The 16,390-nt window shown below is 48.3% G+C and overlaps 1 protein-coding gene across 1 annotated transcript in view; it reads right to left on the bottom strand.

Annotated features, from left to right (window-relative positions):
• Nucleotides 1-202: 202 nt before the first annotated feature.
• The window catches only part of GJC1 (gap junction protein gamma 1), a 28,136-nt gene continuing 11,948 nt past the window's right edge, over nt 203-16,390 (bottom strand). The window contains exons 2-4 of the mRNA XM_059489343.1: nt 3,958-4,071; nt 1,960-2,029; nt 203-1,852 (exon numbers count right to left, since the gene is read on the bottom strand). Of these exons, the coding sequence (XP_059345326.1) occupies nt 652-1,833 (1,182 nt within the window). The 5' untranslated portion in view covers nt 1,834-1,852; nt 1,960-2,029; nt 3,958-4,071 and the 3' untranslated portion in view covers nt 203-651. The remainder of the gene's footprint in view (nt 1,853-1,959; nt 2,030-3,957; nt 4,072-16,390) is intronic.

Consider the following 16,390-nt stretch of genomic DNA (forward strand, 5'->3'; position numbering starts at 1 on the left):
ACACATATTTTTCCTATAATTCATTTTCCATAGAGGAAAGAGCCTGTAGGACACAGGAGCTTATGGGATGACACTTCCAGGTTGCAAGCAACACATTAATTTAGTAAAGAAGCACCACTGACAGAGGTTTCCCAAATCTTTCCCCACCCATGAGCAGCCCAGAGATTCCACTTCACATTCAAGGCACTTTGGAAACGCAGCATAGAAAAGTTTTATAAAAAGTTTTACTTGGAAAACAAGGAAGAACAATGACATAACTGCAGACAACAATAATAAAATTAACAAAATGCTAATGGCTATCCATTGCTTTGTCCTTGTTGATATAAAAAGTGTAACATCAGATCCAGTGTACAAATACAAAAAAAATTGTGCATAATAAATGTACTATAATACTGTACATACAGCATAAACCGTTCAATGAGAATGAATTAAATATACCTATTTGTCTCCTGACTTGGAAGACAAAAGAATAAAGTTCTAAAGTCCTAGAGTCAGTGTATAAACACTTTCTGGGGCTGAATCACGAGCCAACGGTATCCCTGAAAATCAGCAGAGTCAAATATTCCCTTAATGGAAGCCATTATTCATGGGACTGCTGGTTATGATAAACTAGGGGGGGAAAAAACCCACAGCATATCAACTGAGCCAACATTAAATCCAGACCGAGTTCTTCCCATCTCCTGACTTGCTACTGGCACTGCTTTTGTTGGAGCCAGCTTTGGATTTCTTCCCTCTGGAGCTGCTGGGGTTGTTTTGGTTGTTGTAAGCCTGGATGGCGAGGTCCAGGCGGTCCTGAGCCACTTTGATTTCCCTCTGCAGGATCTCCAGGTCGCTGGGGATGTTGCCCTCGTTGCTGCCATACTGCTGTTCCTGAGCTATGTTGGCTTTGTTCTGCCTGTAGGCCATCTTGGCGTTGGCCAGCTCCGTGCACTGCATCTGCTCCGGCTTCAGGGAGATGTTGTAGCCCGGGGGAGCTGAGGGTGTGTTCCAGGTGAAGGGGTAGTTAAAGGTCCCAGAGTCAACCATCTCCTTCTTCTTGGCGTTCAAGGTGTCCCGGATGGTGCCAAAGCCCAAGTGCAGCATCTCCCACACGTTCAGGAGCAGGCACATGCAGCTCACGCCGTACATTATCAGCAGGAAAATGGTTTTTTCCGTCGGCCTGGAAATGAAACAATCGACGTTGTGCGGGCAGGGCTTCCTGCTGCACACGAACACGGGGCTCACCTGGAAGCCGTAGAGGAAATACTGCCCCACCAGGAAGCCAACCTCAAACAGGGCCCTGGCCAGGAGCTGCAGGACATAAATCCTCATGAGCCCGTCCTCCCGGATCTGCCGCCGGCTGTCGTGCTTGGCTTTGGCCGGGCTCTGCTTCTCCTTGCTCTCCCTGACGCTCTCCACCTCGATCTCCGGGTACATCATGGGATCTTCCTCGTGGTCACCCTCAGCTTCCTCCAAGCCCCGGTGCTGTTTCCAGCGGATGGGCAAGCTCCTCCTCCTGGCTCTCCTGCTGGCCTCGCTGTGCTCCACCATCCTGGCGATTTTGTGGATGGCATAGCCTAGGTAGAGCACCGAGGGAGTGGCCACGAGGATGATCTGGAACACCCAGAACCTGACGTGGGAGAGAGGAGCGAAGGAGTCGTAGCAGACGTTCTCGCAGCCCGGCTGCTCCGTGTTGCACACGAACTTGCTCTGCTCATCGTAATAAATGGATTCTCCTCCCACGGCGATCAGGACGATCCGAAACACAATCAACACTGTCAGCCAGATCTTGCCAACAAAGGTTGAGTGGTTCTGGATCTCCTCTAACAGGCGGGTCAGGAAACTCCAACTCATGGTGGTCAAATGAGTTTATCTAAAAAAACAAAGAGCCCCCACATATTTATGAGTTTATCAGCTCGAGCTTAAATGGTTCAAACTCATCTTTTACACCCAACACCCCTCCATGTTCGTGACCACCACCTGCTATCGGGATCCAGCTGCCAGAATTTGCTTGAAGATCCTACGTCTCCACCGCAGGCTTTTGAGGAATCTGCTGGAAGAAAAAGCAACAGTTTAGAAAAATTTCATTTAAAAAGCGCTCCCAAAGCTACTCCCCAGCCCAAGACAGACACACAGCTGCTCTGAATGTCATAGGTTGATAAAAACATTTAAAGTGGAAGCTGAAGACTCCAAAGCACAGTGGATGGGAAGACAAGTGCTCATGATATTTTTGGGTGCTGTTGGCCACTGAGAAAAGGATTTATTTTTATTTGTTAAAGCCTGGGCTGGTGATCATGGTCTCAGCCACAACCCATGGGACACACTGCTGTCCTAATTCAGGAAGGGATGGCCCAGCCCACCTGTGATGCAAAGGCAGGACAACCTGGTGTCACCCTGAGCAGTGCCACCCTGCAGGGCCAGCCGAAGGACAGGGCTGGGCCAAGGAGCTCCTAACTATGCTCGAACCATCCTGTGGATGGATTTGGGTCCAGCCCCACTGGGAGGCTCAAAACCTTCCTCCAAGGGTCAGAAAAGATTTCAGCATGGATTTTGTAGTGAAAACCTGGTTGGAAAGAGTTACCTATCAAAACTTTTAGAGGAGCAGTGAGTGGAGGGGGCTGAGGGGAGAAGGGAGGGCGCTGGCAGGAGCTGAGCGAGCGCCGGAACTGCCGGGGCTGGCCGCGCTCCCGAGCGGGGCTGGCACAGCCTGCCAGGGGCTGCCCTGCCAAATTCCAATGCCTGCAGAGCCCAGGTTGCCCAGAGAAGCTGGGGCTACCCCTGCATCCCTGCAAGTGTTCAAGTGTTTAAGGTTGGAGTGAGCTTGGAGCAAGCTGGGGCAGTGGAAGGTGTCCCTGCCATGGCAGGGGTGGCACTGGATGGGCTGCAAGGTCCCTTCCACACCAAACCATTCCAGGACTAAATTTGCAATCCTAACAGTGAAAATCCCAGCCTTGGAAACTCCAGTCTGGCAAACCCAGCAACACTGCAGGCCCTCCTGGGGCTCCAAGGAGTGAAACTGATAAAACACTGCTGGACACTGTTAGAGCAACAGGGGATGAGGCATCTTTCAGACTTTTGATGATGTCAAAAATATATCAGTTTGACATAAAGATTATTAAAAGAAAGTATTACATCAGAAAAACATTTGGTGACAGATCCTGAACCCAGAACTGGACAAATCTCTAGCACTCTGATCTTAACCTGAAGAAATTCTTATTATTAGAATAAAAATTAAGAATTCTTATTCTTAACAATTCTTACTCTTAACCAGAAGAAATTCCAGGAAACTGGAGGAAAACTAATTCTTGGAACTATTCAACTTCTTCCACGTAACTACAGGGTTGTTTATAAGCAAAATAATGAAATGTGAGGAGATGAAAGCAATGCAGAATTAAAGGATACAAATGTGATCTCCCTCTGGTGGAATTCAGTGTTTCACTGAAAAGCCAAGAGCAGGGATATGGTGTGGATGGGTTGTGCAGGACATTTGATTTATCCCTTCATGACAGTGGGAGAAAAAAAAATAGCACAGGAGAGTATTAAAAAAAGCCATATTAAGTGATTAGAAGTAACAAAAGTCTTGACAAACGATTCCCATATTAGGTGCAAGATCAGCTCCATAATTCCAGCAGCTCTGAAAATCCCTGGCAGCCAGGCTGATCTTCCCAAGCTCAGCTGGGAAATGGGCCCACGGGACACGAGTTTGCAGGCTGAGAACTGGAGATGGGAGTTACCAGTAGAGGAAAACACAGATTGCTGGGGAGGCTGGAACAGCCTAAGCTGCCTGAACCACACTCAGGGCAGCTCAGGAGCAGTTTTGTAACAGGGGGAGAGGTTGCTGTGGGTGCTCTGTTAACAGGGAAGGGAATGAGGCCCCTGAAGGATCAGGGTCTCAGGGAGGGCTGTTGATAGAGCGCAGGGGATGGATGGAGCCCTGGCTGTGTCACCTGCAATCAGCAGCCAGGGCAGTGATCTTACCTCCTTGTCAGCGAGACAGCCCCGGGCGCCTGCGGCTGCATCCTTCAGCACTTGCTCCAGCATCAGAGAGTGGGGACAGGAGGCTCAAAACCAGCTGAGGGACAGGGAGGATGCCTAAAAGTGAGTGATTTACAAAGATCAATTTGTTTAGTTGGGAAACATAGGAGGAAAATGAAAGTGAATCCCAACAGCAATGAGTTAGGATGATGATGTGTCATTAAAATTACCAATTAGGACAAAATCCCCAGCCCTCCCTCAGGTGGACAGGCCACCTGTACTCTGCCCTGAAGAACATGTTTGAGTCATTTGTGTTCCACAGATAACAGCTATCAGAGGTGCATGCAATCCTCCCAAGGCTTCCACCCAAGCTCTCCCTGCTGCCATCACTCCATACAGCACTGGCTGAAATCCCTGCTGCCATCACTCCATAGAGCACTGGCTGAAATAACACATTTTTAACAGGCAAAGGGACCAGAGGTTCCAGTCCCAGATCAGTCCCTTCCTACAGCAATGGCACCCCCATTTCAGAAAGGCACCCAAGAGCACTTGAATTTTGTGTTAGTGGGATGAGACAGTGCTTCAGACACCCCACACTCAGCATTTCCCACTCACATTTGGGGTCCAGATGAGGGGAGTGAGTCTGGGGGTGAGAAGGGCAATGGGCAGCAAAGGCAGGTGAACCCCACATCTGGAACAGGAGGTTAACAGAGAGGAGGAACCCCAAAACCCCTGTGCCACCACATCTCATCATCCTGGGCACCAACAGGACAGGCACATCCTCCCCCTCAAGATTCATAAACTAAAAACAATACAAAACCCACAGGAGTTTAAGAGGCTAATTCTTATTCTCTGAAAATGTCAGGGCCACACTTTTCACTGAAAGTAAACTACTGAGTAAATTTGAAATTAATTAACCACTGTTGCCAATGTAAATTTGGAGTAACAGCAGGAACCAGCCTTTAAATTTTCATATTCTGTCACATTCCTCAGGAGTTAAGGACAGGGAAGTTTGAAATGAGTGCAGATTTCAGTGAGAGAATCTTCACTTTTAGACAAGCTGCTGCATCCCATCTGAGAAATTTCTTCAAGGTACATGCCAGCTTTTCACAGTGCATTTTCTACCTGCAGACAGGTACCAAAAACACCACAGGAATCATTCCTGTGATTCCCAACCTGAATTCCAGCAGTTTTATCAATGCAGAGTGCCATGTACAGATACATACTGGGGCTGCCACAGCCCTGGGATGCAGGAAGATTTACCCAATTTAACAACCAATTAGTGGGTCCTGGCTGTGGAGCTCTGAAGCTGCCCAAGAGCTGATTGGCTTTGCCAAGAAAATGTCACTTTGTCCATTTAGTCCTAGCCCTGACTGCTGGGACAAACACAGGAGGACCCATGAGCAGGCAAAGAACTTCCTGAGCTTTAAGGAAATGTTTTGGTTCAAGCAAAATGACAGTCATTAAGTCTTGGAAAGGTTCAGCCCATCCAAATTCAATGCAGAACAAACCCAAGAACTTGCAAGTGGAATTGCTTCCGTTCTGTGGGATCAGCCAAGGTTAGAGGGGCTCATTCTGCCTCTCCTCTTCCTGATCCTTCTGTATTTGGGATCAGCCAAGGTTAGAGGGGCTCATTCTGCCTCTCCTCTGCCTGATCCTTCTGTATTTGGGATCAGCCAAGGTTAGAGGGGCTCATTCTGCCTCTCCTCTTCCTGATCCTTCTGTATTTGGGATCAGCCAAGGTTAGAGGGGCTCATTCTGCCTCTCCTCTGCCTGATCCTTCTGTATTTGGGATCAGCCAAGGTTAGAGGGGCACATTCTGCAGCACCCAGCCACATCACAGTAACCTTCACCCAATGTACACCCACGCTCCTGCAGCTGCTGTTTCTGGCAACATTTAACTCAATAATTTTCCAATGTTTGAAAGAAAAGTCTATGGACACTGACACGCATCTGAGGAAGGCAGAATGTCAGCAATTTCAGCTCATTTAAGTCATGCCAGAAAGTGCATTTGAGAGAGACTTTCATTTCTTGTATTTGTCATAAGTTCATTTCAGCACTTCCAGCTGAGGAGGCTCCTTGGAGCGGGCAGGATCCATGATGAAATATCAGGAGGTTTATCTGTGACAGTGGGCTGGCTCCTGAATTAAAGCTTTGCAGGCTCTGACATCCAGAGAAAATGAAGAAAAATTTGGAGCAGGTAGATGGGAAAAAAGAAATGAGCTTCAGGTGGAGAATTTCTGGAGTTAACACAGCTGGGAATGGCGCCTCAGGTGTGCCCTCTCCTCTACCCAGCCCATGGGGGGTTGGCCATGAATTTAAACATTTTAACATTCAAATTTTCACCTCCTTTCAGCTTTCTCCTCAAACAGAGATGACCTCCTGCCACTCAGGATGGGAAGAACTGCAGTGTGGAGCAACAGTTATTGTAAAATGCTCCAAATCCAGCCCTTGGATGGGACAGCTGAGGTGTGGCAGGGACAGCAGTGGGGCAGGAGGAAATTAAAATGTTCCAGCAGTGTCCCCATTCCCCTGAGATGGAGAGGACCTGGAGGGCAGCACCATGTGGGTGCCAAGGCAGCCTCATTCAGGGCTGTGAAATCCCAAACACCTTTGGAGCCATCTCCTGGCCTTGTCCTGGCACAGACTGGGCCCAGCTCAGCACAAACTGGAGCCCCTTGAATCCATCCCAGCACAAACTGGAGCCCCTTGAATCCATCCCAGTGCAAACTGGAGCCCCTTGAACAGCACAAACTGGAGCCCCTTGACTCCAGCCCAGCACAAACTGGAACCCTCTGACTTCATCCCAGCACAAACTGGAGCCCTTTGATTCCATCCCAGCACAAACTGGAGCCCATTGACTGCATCCCAGCACAAACTGGAGCCCCTTGGCCCTAGCCCAGCACAAATTGGAACCCTCTGACTCCATCCCAGCACAAACTGGAGCCTCTTGATCCCAGCCCAGCACAAACTGGAGCCCCTTGACTCCAGTCCAGTACAAACTGGAACCCCTTGACTTCATCCCAGCACAAACTGGAACCCCTTGAATCCATCCCAGTACAAACTGGAGCCCTTTGATTCCATCCCAGCAAAAACTGGAGCCCCTCAGCCCCAGCCCAGTACAAACTGGTGGAAGGTGTCCCTGCCCTTTGATAGCAGAGAGTGGTGGAGGGTCTCTAAATTTTCATATTTCACCAGCAGCTCCTCAGACAAGGCTTCTCTGAAGGCTTCACAGCCTCAAGGAGAATGAATATATCTACAGAAGACTTTTTTTCCTCCCTAAATTATGTCTTCCCAGGTCATGCTACTAAAATTTGATTAATTTATTAATGATTTATTTGTTTTGTTTTGTTTTTAAGCAGTTTAAAAAGACGTGCTGAGCAGGGAAAAAAAAGAAGAAATGCATGGCAATTCTGTTGTTAATCAAAAGAGGTTTCATGCTGCATGAAAGTGAAATTGAGCCTACAGGCTAATTAAAATAGTGTTTGAATTAGGACGAATGAATAATTAGCATTATTCATTCAGATCTCATTTACATTGAAAAGTAAGAAATTACATGATTTACAAGTACTTTTCAGGAAGCAGAGGGGTTCCTTTCCTGGAAAATGAGTAAGACTTTACTGCTCAAGAAAGCAGAGAGCTGTGGCCAGACCTGGCATTGGAATGGTGCCTGAATCCTGGTGACACCATTCTGAATCCTGAATCCTGGTGACAGAGGATTCAGGGACCATTCTGAATCCTGAATCCTGGTGACAGAGAATTCAGGCACCATTCTGAATCCTGAATCCTGGTGACAGAGGATTCAGGCACCATTCTGAATCCTGAATCCTGGTGACAGAGGATTCAGGCACCATTCTGAATCCTGAATCCTGGTGAGTGTTGTGCTGATGCCACCTGCATTCCCTGAGCAGGAATTCCATTGTCCTGAGTGACACCAGAGCAAGGATGTGAGGATAACACAACTCACAACTACCACTCTTCTATCCTCTGTGAAGGAAATGGGTTCAAACCCCACCAATTTTACTCCCTTTTTCAGCAATAAAGATGAAAAGGAATAAGAAGAGTGCACTGAATTTTATTTTTAATCTTATAGAATATTTAGGAAGGAAAAAGCTGGGACTTTTTGGAGAGAACACAGTGCTCTTTCAAATAAATCCTCTGTCAGCTGGCAGGGCTCACGTGGCAACAGCACAGAATGGTTTGGAAAAAGCCACAATGTCAATGTCAATTTGGAAACCATTTGTGAATGGTGCCTTCCAATCCCAGGCATGCTAACAAGGCTCTGCTGATTCCCAGACCAACCCACCCCACGCTGAATGATGAGACCACAGCTCCTGGGAGGGATATAAATAGAACAGGAAAATATGGGTAAGAGGTAGGGATATAATAAGATTCTTACGCTGTCAAAAAAATCAAGATGTCAAGTGTGTATCTATTTGAAAATCAACATATCCCCAGTGCAGCATGGAGCTCACAGATAAACTGGAATTTGCAGCTAAGACATGAAGCTCTGGTCGCCTCGGCGTGCCCTCCAGGTACTGCTAACATGAAGCCAAGTGACAATTTTAGCAACACTCCCCCGCAGTGACAACATTCAGATGAAATCACGACGTGTTTTGTGCTGGCCCAAAGCTGCTTTTGCTGCACCTCCAGCAAGAAGGGCTGCTGCAGGAGGCAGCGTGTGCAGGGCAGGGCAGAACCCAGGAAATCTCAAAAAAAAATCTAGGAAATTCCTCTGGCTGCCCCTGCAGGACTCCAGACCCTATTCAGGGCCTCACCTGTGCCTTCAATTTTAGCCCTTGGAAAAAATTACCAAGTAGCTCTCCATGGAAAACGCTCCATTCCATAGCTCACTCTCCATGGAAGACTCACAATTCTATAGCTCATTTTCCATGGAAAGCTCTCCATTCCATGGCTCATTTTCCATGGAAAACTCTCCATTCCATGATTCATTTTCCATGGAAAACTCTCCATTCCATAGCTCATTCTCCATGGAAAACTCATCATTCCACAGCTCATTCTCCATGGAAAACTCATAATTCCACAGCTCACTCTCCATGGAAAACTCTCCATTCCATTTCTCTGCTCATACTCCATGGAAAACTCTCCATCATTCCATGGCTCATGCTCCATGGAAAACTCTCCATTCCTCTCCTCACTCTCCATGGGAAACTCTCCATTCCATAGCTCATTCTCCATGGAAAACTCTCCAAATAACAAGTAATGAAATCTTAAGTAGAATTATAGTTAGTTTGTTACAAGATATAAAAGTAGGATTTTGAGTTTTTAGAAGCCAAGATGGAGAGATTTCGGTGTGTCCTTCTTCCTTCTTCTTCTTGGCCTCCATATTCTGGGTGATGGTGACACTTTTGGATTGGTTTAGAGTAGAAGCTCACTGTCTAACATAGGTGAATATTGGGAAATTATTGTAAATATTGTACATGCAGTTTTTATATAAAAGGTAACACCAGTGTGCCTCAACCCGACCAGCCAGACAGACCTTGGCAGGTCAGAGAAAGAATTTTATAGATAAGAAATAATAAACAACTTTGAGAATCAGAACAGCAGAATCCTGAGTCCTTCTTCAGCTGGGAAAAGAGACATTCTAACACATTTTGAGGTCATCCTGACCACAGAGACCCCAGAGACTGGCAGGGACAGTGGGACCCTCCCAGCAGCACCAGGACAGGACAAGCTGAATCTGACCAGAGTTCATCTGAGAGCAGGAGCCTGCAGTGCCAACAGACTCCAGGTGGCTCTCCAAAATGCAGTTTATTGCACTCAAAATGCAGTTTATTCCATCCAAGATGTTACAGCAGCCCAGGGTCGTGGGTGACAGAGCTGTGCCCACAGGTGTCAGCTCCAGAGACCCCTAGTTTAGGTTACAAATGCATTATATACTTTGGTTTTGGTTACAATGCATTCTATACTTTTCTTTTGGTTACATTGCATTCTATACTTTTCTTTGCTGAACATCTTCATACAGTAGAACCAATCTATACCTTAACTTTTATCTCTAGCCTATCATAACTACTGTAATTACCATATTCATGTTACTGTTCTCCAATCACTCAAAGTTAGTACACTACAGTTTAACCTGGAAATTGTTTTTCAGTTTTCTTGCAGTGGAAAATTCTGAGACCTTTTTCTATTAACTTGTTTGCCTGTCTATCTTTCTGCTTGGTAAAAACATTTTGTTTGAGATGGGTTTATCCTTTGCTGTAAGCCATAAAAACCCCCTTCTAACTAACACATCCTTTGCCTCCTTGGTTATCCAGTAAGACTGGCTCAGCAATTCTTTTCTTTTATATCAAAACTTGCTTTTATTTCTATTCTTTCTTCAAATTCTATATTCAAGAATATTTCTGCTGAGCATCCATATCTGTGAGACTTTCTTGTCAAACTTTCATCCTTCCCAACACCATGGGAAATGGACACTGGGCTCTACAGTCTCTGTCACCTCAGGAGAATTTTGGAGGCCATTGTGGGGTTTGTGTCAGCCTGAATCCCTTCACACACACTCAGCAATCAGCAGCCCTTCCAAAGGATGGGAATGACCATCTCTCCTCCAGCCTCAAACATCTCACAGCTCTTCTCCACCACAGTTTAACCTCGTGAGCCCACATGGTTTGAGCAGCTCCTGTAGGAACTGGGCTCCTGCAGCCCTGGGTCTTGCTGGAACTGACAGGTCCAGCCTGGAGAAAAGGAGACTCAGGGGTGCCCTCATCACTCTCACAGCTCCTGAAAGGTGCCTGTGCTCAGCTGGGGCTGGGCTCATTCTCCAGGAACTGACACAACCAGAGGTCACAATCTCAAACTGCACCAAGGGAAATTTAGGTTGGATATTAGGAAAGAGTTGTTTACAGAAAGAGTGATAAAGTTCTGGAATGGAGGTGGTGGAGCCACCAAACCTCAGGCCACGAGCCCAGGCCCTGCAGCGAGGCAAGGAGGAACAATTCTCTTTCCCCAGACAGAGTCACAAGGGTCCAAAGGGAAGAAAGAACAGAACACACAGAACTCTGAGTGTTACACCCCTGGGAAGCACAGAGGGACAGGCTGCACATCCCTGTGCTTACCTGGATCCCTGCAGCAGGACTGGACCCTTTGGACAGGCTGCACATCCCTGTGCTTACCTGGATCCTGCAGCTCCCTGGCAGTGAGGTCTGGGGAAGCCAAACTCACTCCATACAGCTCCAGTCAGGCATCAAAGACCTCCCTGCCTTGAAACTTGGGGTGAGCAGAGCCTGGACAATGCAAACCCAGCACCTGAGCAGCACCTCAGCCCACCCAGGAGCTCAGACCACAACCCTGAGCCTGCAGTGAGGCAAGGAGGAACAATCTGCTTCCCCAGAAAAACCCACAAATTTCCAAAGGGAAGAAGGCACAGAACACACAGAACTCTGGGTGCTGCATACCTGGGAAGCACAGAGGGACAGGCTGCACATCCCTGTGCTTACCTGGATCCTGCAGCTCTCTGGTAGCAAGATCTGGGGAAGGCCAAACTCACTCCTACACAGTTCCAGTCAGGCATCAGAGAGACCTCCAGGCCTTGAAACTTGGGGTGAGCAGAGCCTGGACAATGCAAACCCAGCACCTGAGCCCACCTCAGACCACAACCCTGACTCTGCAACAAGGCAAGGAGGAACAATCTGCTTCCCCACAAGGGTCCAGAGGGAAGCAGAACACACAGAACTCTGAGTGTTACACCCCTGGGAAGCACAGAGGGACAGGCTGCACATCCCTGTGCTTACCTGGATCCCTGCAGCAGGACTGGACCCTTTGGACAGGCTGCACATCCCTGTGCTTACCTGGATCCTGCAGTTCCCTGGCAGTGAGGTCTGGGGAAGGCCATCTGCACTCCACACAGCTCCATTCAGGCATCAGAGAGCCCTCCCTGGCTGGATGTGACCAGAGACTCAAATAACCACAACACCCCTTTAACTACACCCGATTCCAGCACAGCCAACAGCTCCACAGCGTTTCCCCAGGGCTCCTCCTCTGTGCTCACAGGGATGAGTGGCAAAAGAAAATGACACACTGGAGGCAGCTGACCCAAATATCACTCTCATGGCCATCTCAGGGAAGGAGAGAGAAGCCAAAAGAGAGCAATTCTGTCGGCTCCTGTACATCAAAATCAAAGTTTCTCACTTGGCTGAGCGGGATGGGGATGAACACCTCACGCTCCCACCACCATCTCATGGCAGTCAAGAGAAACCACGGCAGTGTTTGCTTCATAGATAAGCCTCAAAACCTCCCATGAACAGCTTGGAAATGAAACAGACACCACAGAGCCCGACACAGTCTGCCACAACCTCCCCAGTCACCCATCCTGCAACATGGCAGCTGCTTCTCTGTGACCTACATTCAAAAAAATAAAAAAGAGTTTTATTCCCCAGCTCTGTCTGGTCTAGTGGGAGCCACTGCCTCAGCCTGCAACTCCACCAAATCCACAGCACATTTTCTACAAGAGCAGCTCTGCACAGAGGCAGAGGAGGAAACTGCAAACCAAACATCACCACTGCAAACCCTCCCTGCCATGCTGGGGATTTCAGGACACCCAGCACTCAGAACTCTGCTAAACTTGGCCTGGATTGTTCCCATGTTGGGACACAGAGGAGCAGAAAGCCTTGGAGCCCTTTGGCACTTCACCAAACAGGAGGGTAATACATTAAAGGGAAATCTTTGGTATCAGGTGTTTTGGTAAGTCTGAACCTCTCAAGTACCTCAGCCAATGGGGAAAGAGAGAAGGGAAATTGGGATACAAAGGGAGGCTGAGTCCTCCAAAAATTTGAGAGATGCCCCATGGCCTCTCCCTTTATTGGAATAAAGTCAAAGGACTCCTCTGCCTCCTTTTTGGACATAAACCTCTGGTGTTTGTGGATTAATTTTCCTAACAATGGTGTTGGGACACACAGCCAAGGACAGCACCTTACCAGAGAACCACAAGCCAGCATTTCACTCATTTTACTGCTGCTTCAACTTCTCCCAAGTTGCTGCTCAACCACAGAAACAGCTGAAGAGTTTTGTTTCAATAAAGTTGGTTTTACACACAGTTTATTCTGAGACAAGGAGCAGAGTAAGGCAGCAGATTGCCATATTGGCATTAAAATGTTACTCCAGCTTGAGTTCAACAGGAGTCTTAACAGCTTTATTTTGCCAAAGATAAAATTTAGAATATAAATATGCATAGATTCGCTAAGTGACTTATTTGTTGAAAAAAAAAAAAATTCCCTGTAATGAAATAAGAAACATAAAACTGTCCATTTCTGAAAGACTTGAATACTTTGAGACTCCCTTGGGAAGAGACCTGAAGCACTGATGAACTCCCTGTGCTCCATCACTCCAGCTGGGAAACACACACACACCAACTGGGGCTTTTCCCCCTGAGAACAGCTGGAAATAACTCCTGTTTGATGAAAGGAGGCCAGGAGCCTTTTCCCAGCGCCAGGCACTCTGCACCAAGCACACAGTGGCAGATGGGTCAGTTTTTCCACCTGACTGCTCTCCCTTGGCCGAGGATTTTATCTGACTTGTTATGGACACAAATTGGGACAATTAGCAGCAAAGTGAAGGCAAATCAACCTCCCCAGTGCTGAGTCAGGTGTGAGATTTGACAGGGGAACAGCAAAGGGACATGGGGATGGTGTGTACTGAGTTATGGGGCTGCTGGAGGCAGGAAAATCCCACTGAGACTCTGCAGCCACAGCTATGGTCAGGGCAGCAGTGCCAAGATGCCCTCAGGTTCTTATTTCCAAGATTTTAGGGGCTGGCGACATTTTGTTAAGGAGCCAGCAGATCACCTCTACTGGGTGACTTCCTAACAGAGCCCAGCAGGTCTGCCACAAAAAAACCCTAAAAACAAAGAGTAATTGAGCATCTGCCGTGTCACAGTCAGGACAACAGTGCCAAGCTTCTCCCAGCTTCTCATTTCCAAGATTTTAGGGGCTGGTGACATTTTGTTAAGGAGCCAGCAGATCACCTCTGTTGGGTGACTTCCTAACCCAGAGCTCAGCAGGTCTGCTCGCAAAAACATCCTAAAAACAAAGGGTAATTGAGCTGCCGTGTCACAGCTCGCTCACTCTCACAAAGGGGAATTAGCTGCAGATAAGATCGCTCCTGATAAGGAACCGCTGGCTGTTTGGTGGGTTGTCACACAATCACAGCCTGGTTTGGGTTGGAAGGGACTTTAAAGCTCTTGTTCCATCCCCCTGCCATGGCAGGGACACCTTCCACTGTCCCAGGGTTCTCTAACCTCCGTCCTTGGGCACTGCCAAGGATGCAGCCACAGCTTCACTGGGCACCCTGTGCCAGGGCCTGACCACACTCATGGTGGAATACCTCATTTTAATGTCCCCTGTTCCAGGGTGCTCCAAACCCTGCCCAGCCCGGCCTTGGGCACTGCCAGGGATCCAGGGCAGCCCCAGCTGCTCTGGGCACCCCGTGCCAGGGCTTTACCACACTCACAGTGAAATATTTCATTTTAATGTCCCATCTAACCTCATCCTCTCTCAGTTTGTGTTGTCTCTTGTCCTGTCACTACAGGACACAGTAGAAAATCCCCATTTTTATCCTAAAGCCACTTTATAAGCTGGAAGGCCACTAAGGTGTCCTCAAAGCCTTCTCTTCTCCAGCTGAACACCCCCAGCTCATCTCCAGAGCTGTTCCAGCCCTCAGACCACTCCCAATTCAGATTCTCACCTGCACCTCGACAGAAAGCCACCATCAGGAAAGCCACTTTCCCTGCAGAAAGCCACCATCAGGAACAGCTTTATTGTCACTAACAGAGATGACAAAGAGATGACATTTTCCCATGCAGGGAAAATGATGTGACTCCTTTCCACACAAGTCACAGTTCCAGGCTCTCTGCCAGCCCTTTCCCCTGGGATTCACTGGGAAATTGGTTCCCACTGCTGAAGGGACTGGGGAGAGGTTACAGAGCAGAGAGGAGTCACTGCAGGAAGGACTGGACAGATCCACCAAGGGGTTAATGGAGAATGGAGTACAGCCATTCCTGAAATTGTCTTGGGACAGGGAAGCAACTGCAGGTCAACTCTGCAAGAGAGGGGTTGTGAAGAAAATCCTGGCAAAATGAAGTTCTCCAAACCCAACATTCACACAGAGCACAATTAGTGGGCATTGATTCCCTGTATAAATACAATAAACCAGGGGGAAAATCAGCGTGGCTTCTGGAAAGGCACCTCCAGCCCCACAGAGGGCTCCAGAACTTCTGGATTTTATCCTCCCTCATCTGAGGCTTCCTGCAGGGACCCCAAAAAGCCACTGGAGGGACTGGAGGGGAGGTTACAGAGCAAAGAGGAGTCACAGCAGGAAGGACTGGGTGGATCCACCAAGGGGTTAATGGAGAATGGAGTACAGCCATTCCTGAAATTGTCTTGGGACAGGGAAGCAACTGCAAGAGAGGGGCTTTGAAGAAAATCCTGGCAAAATGAAGTTCTCCAAACCCAGCATTGACACAGAGCACAATTAGTGGGCATTGATTCTCTGTATAAATACAATAAACCAGGGGAAAAGTCAGCATGGCTTCTGGAAAGGCACCTCCAGCCCCACAGAGGGCTCCAGAACTTCTGGATTTTATTCTCCCTCATCTGAGGCTTCCTGCAGGGACCCCAAAAAGCCACTGGAAAAGGGATTGTCCCTGTATGGAGACAGCTGGGTGGGAGGGAAGGGAATAGGAGTAAACAATGATTTCCTGCAAGGGAGGGAAGTCACAGCAAGGGTCACAGGGAGAGGCTGGCTGTGCCACACCAGGACACTGCCTGGATGTGACCCAGCATCCTGAAGGAAATATTCAAAGGGGAGGTGGATAAGCAGCCATGAAAAGCAGCACAGGGACCATATGAGTCGATGCAACCTGGAAATAAATAAAATGGCAGATGGAATTCCACATGGATAAAGTGATGCATACATCGAATAAGAATAATAAATCTCAATTTCACCTAAAAATAGATATGTGCCCTGAGATGGCCTCAGCAAGCAGGAGGTCTTGGGGCTGTCAGGCTGCTCTGTGAATGCTCTGGCACAGCTCAGCACGGCCCCAAAACAGTGTCAGAGGACAAGCACAGCCAGCACACGCTGCTGTGCCACCCTGTGCCTGTGACATGCAACCATGGCATGTGGCTCTGGTCACTTTGTCATGCCCTCCTGAGTGCCCACAGCTCACCCATGGTGTGGCTCTGGTCACTGCTGTGTCCCCCTGAATGGGTGAGTGGCTCTGGTCACTTTGTCACATCCTCCTGAGTGTCCATGGCTCAGTCATGGTGTGTGGCTCTGGTCACTCTGCCATGTCCCCAAGTGCCCACAGCTCACCCATGGTGTGTGGCTCTGGTCACTGCTGTGTCCCCCTGAATGGGTGAGTGGCTCTGGTCACTTTGTCACATCCTCCTGAGTGTCCACAGCTCACCCATGGTGTGGCTCT

Source organism: Ammospiza nelsoni, chromosome 26 (assembly GCF_027579445.1).
Source record: "Ammospiza nelsoni isolate bAmmNel1 chromosome 26, bAmmNel1.pri, whole genome shotgun sequence".
NCBI classification, from domain to species: Eukaryota; Metazoa; Chordata; class Aves; order Passeriformes; family Passerellidae; genus Ammospiza; species Ammospiza nelsoni.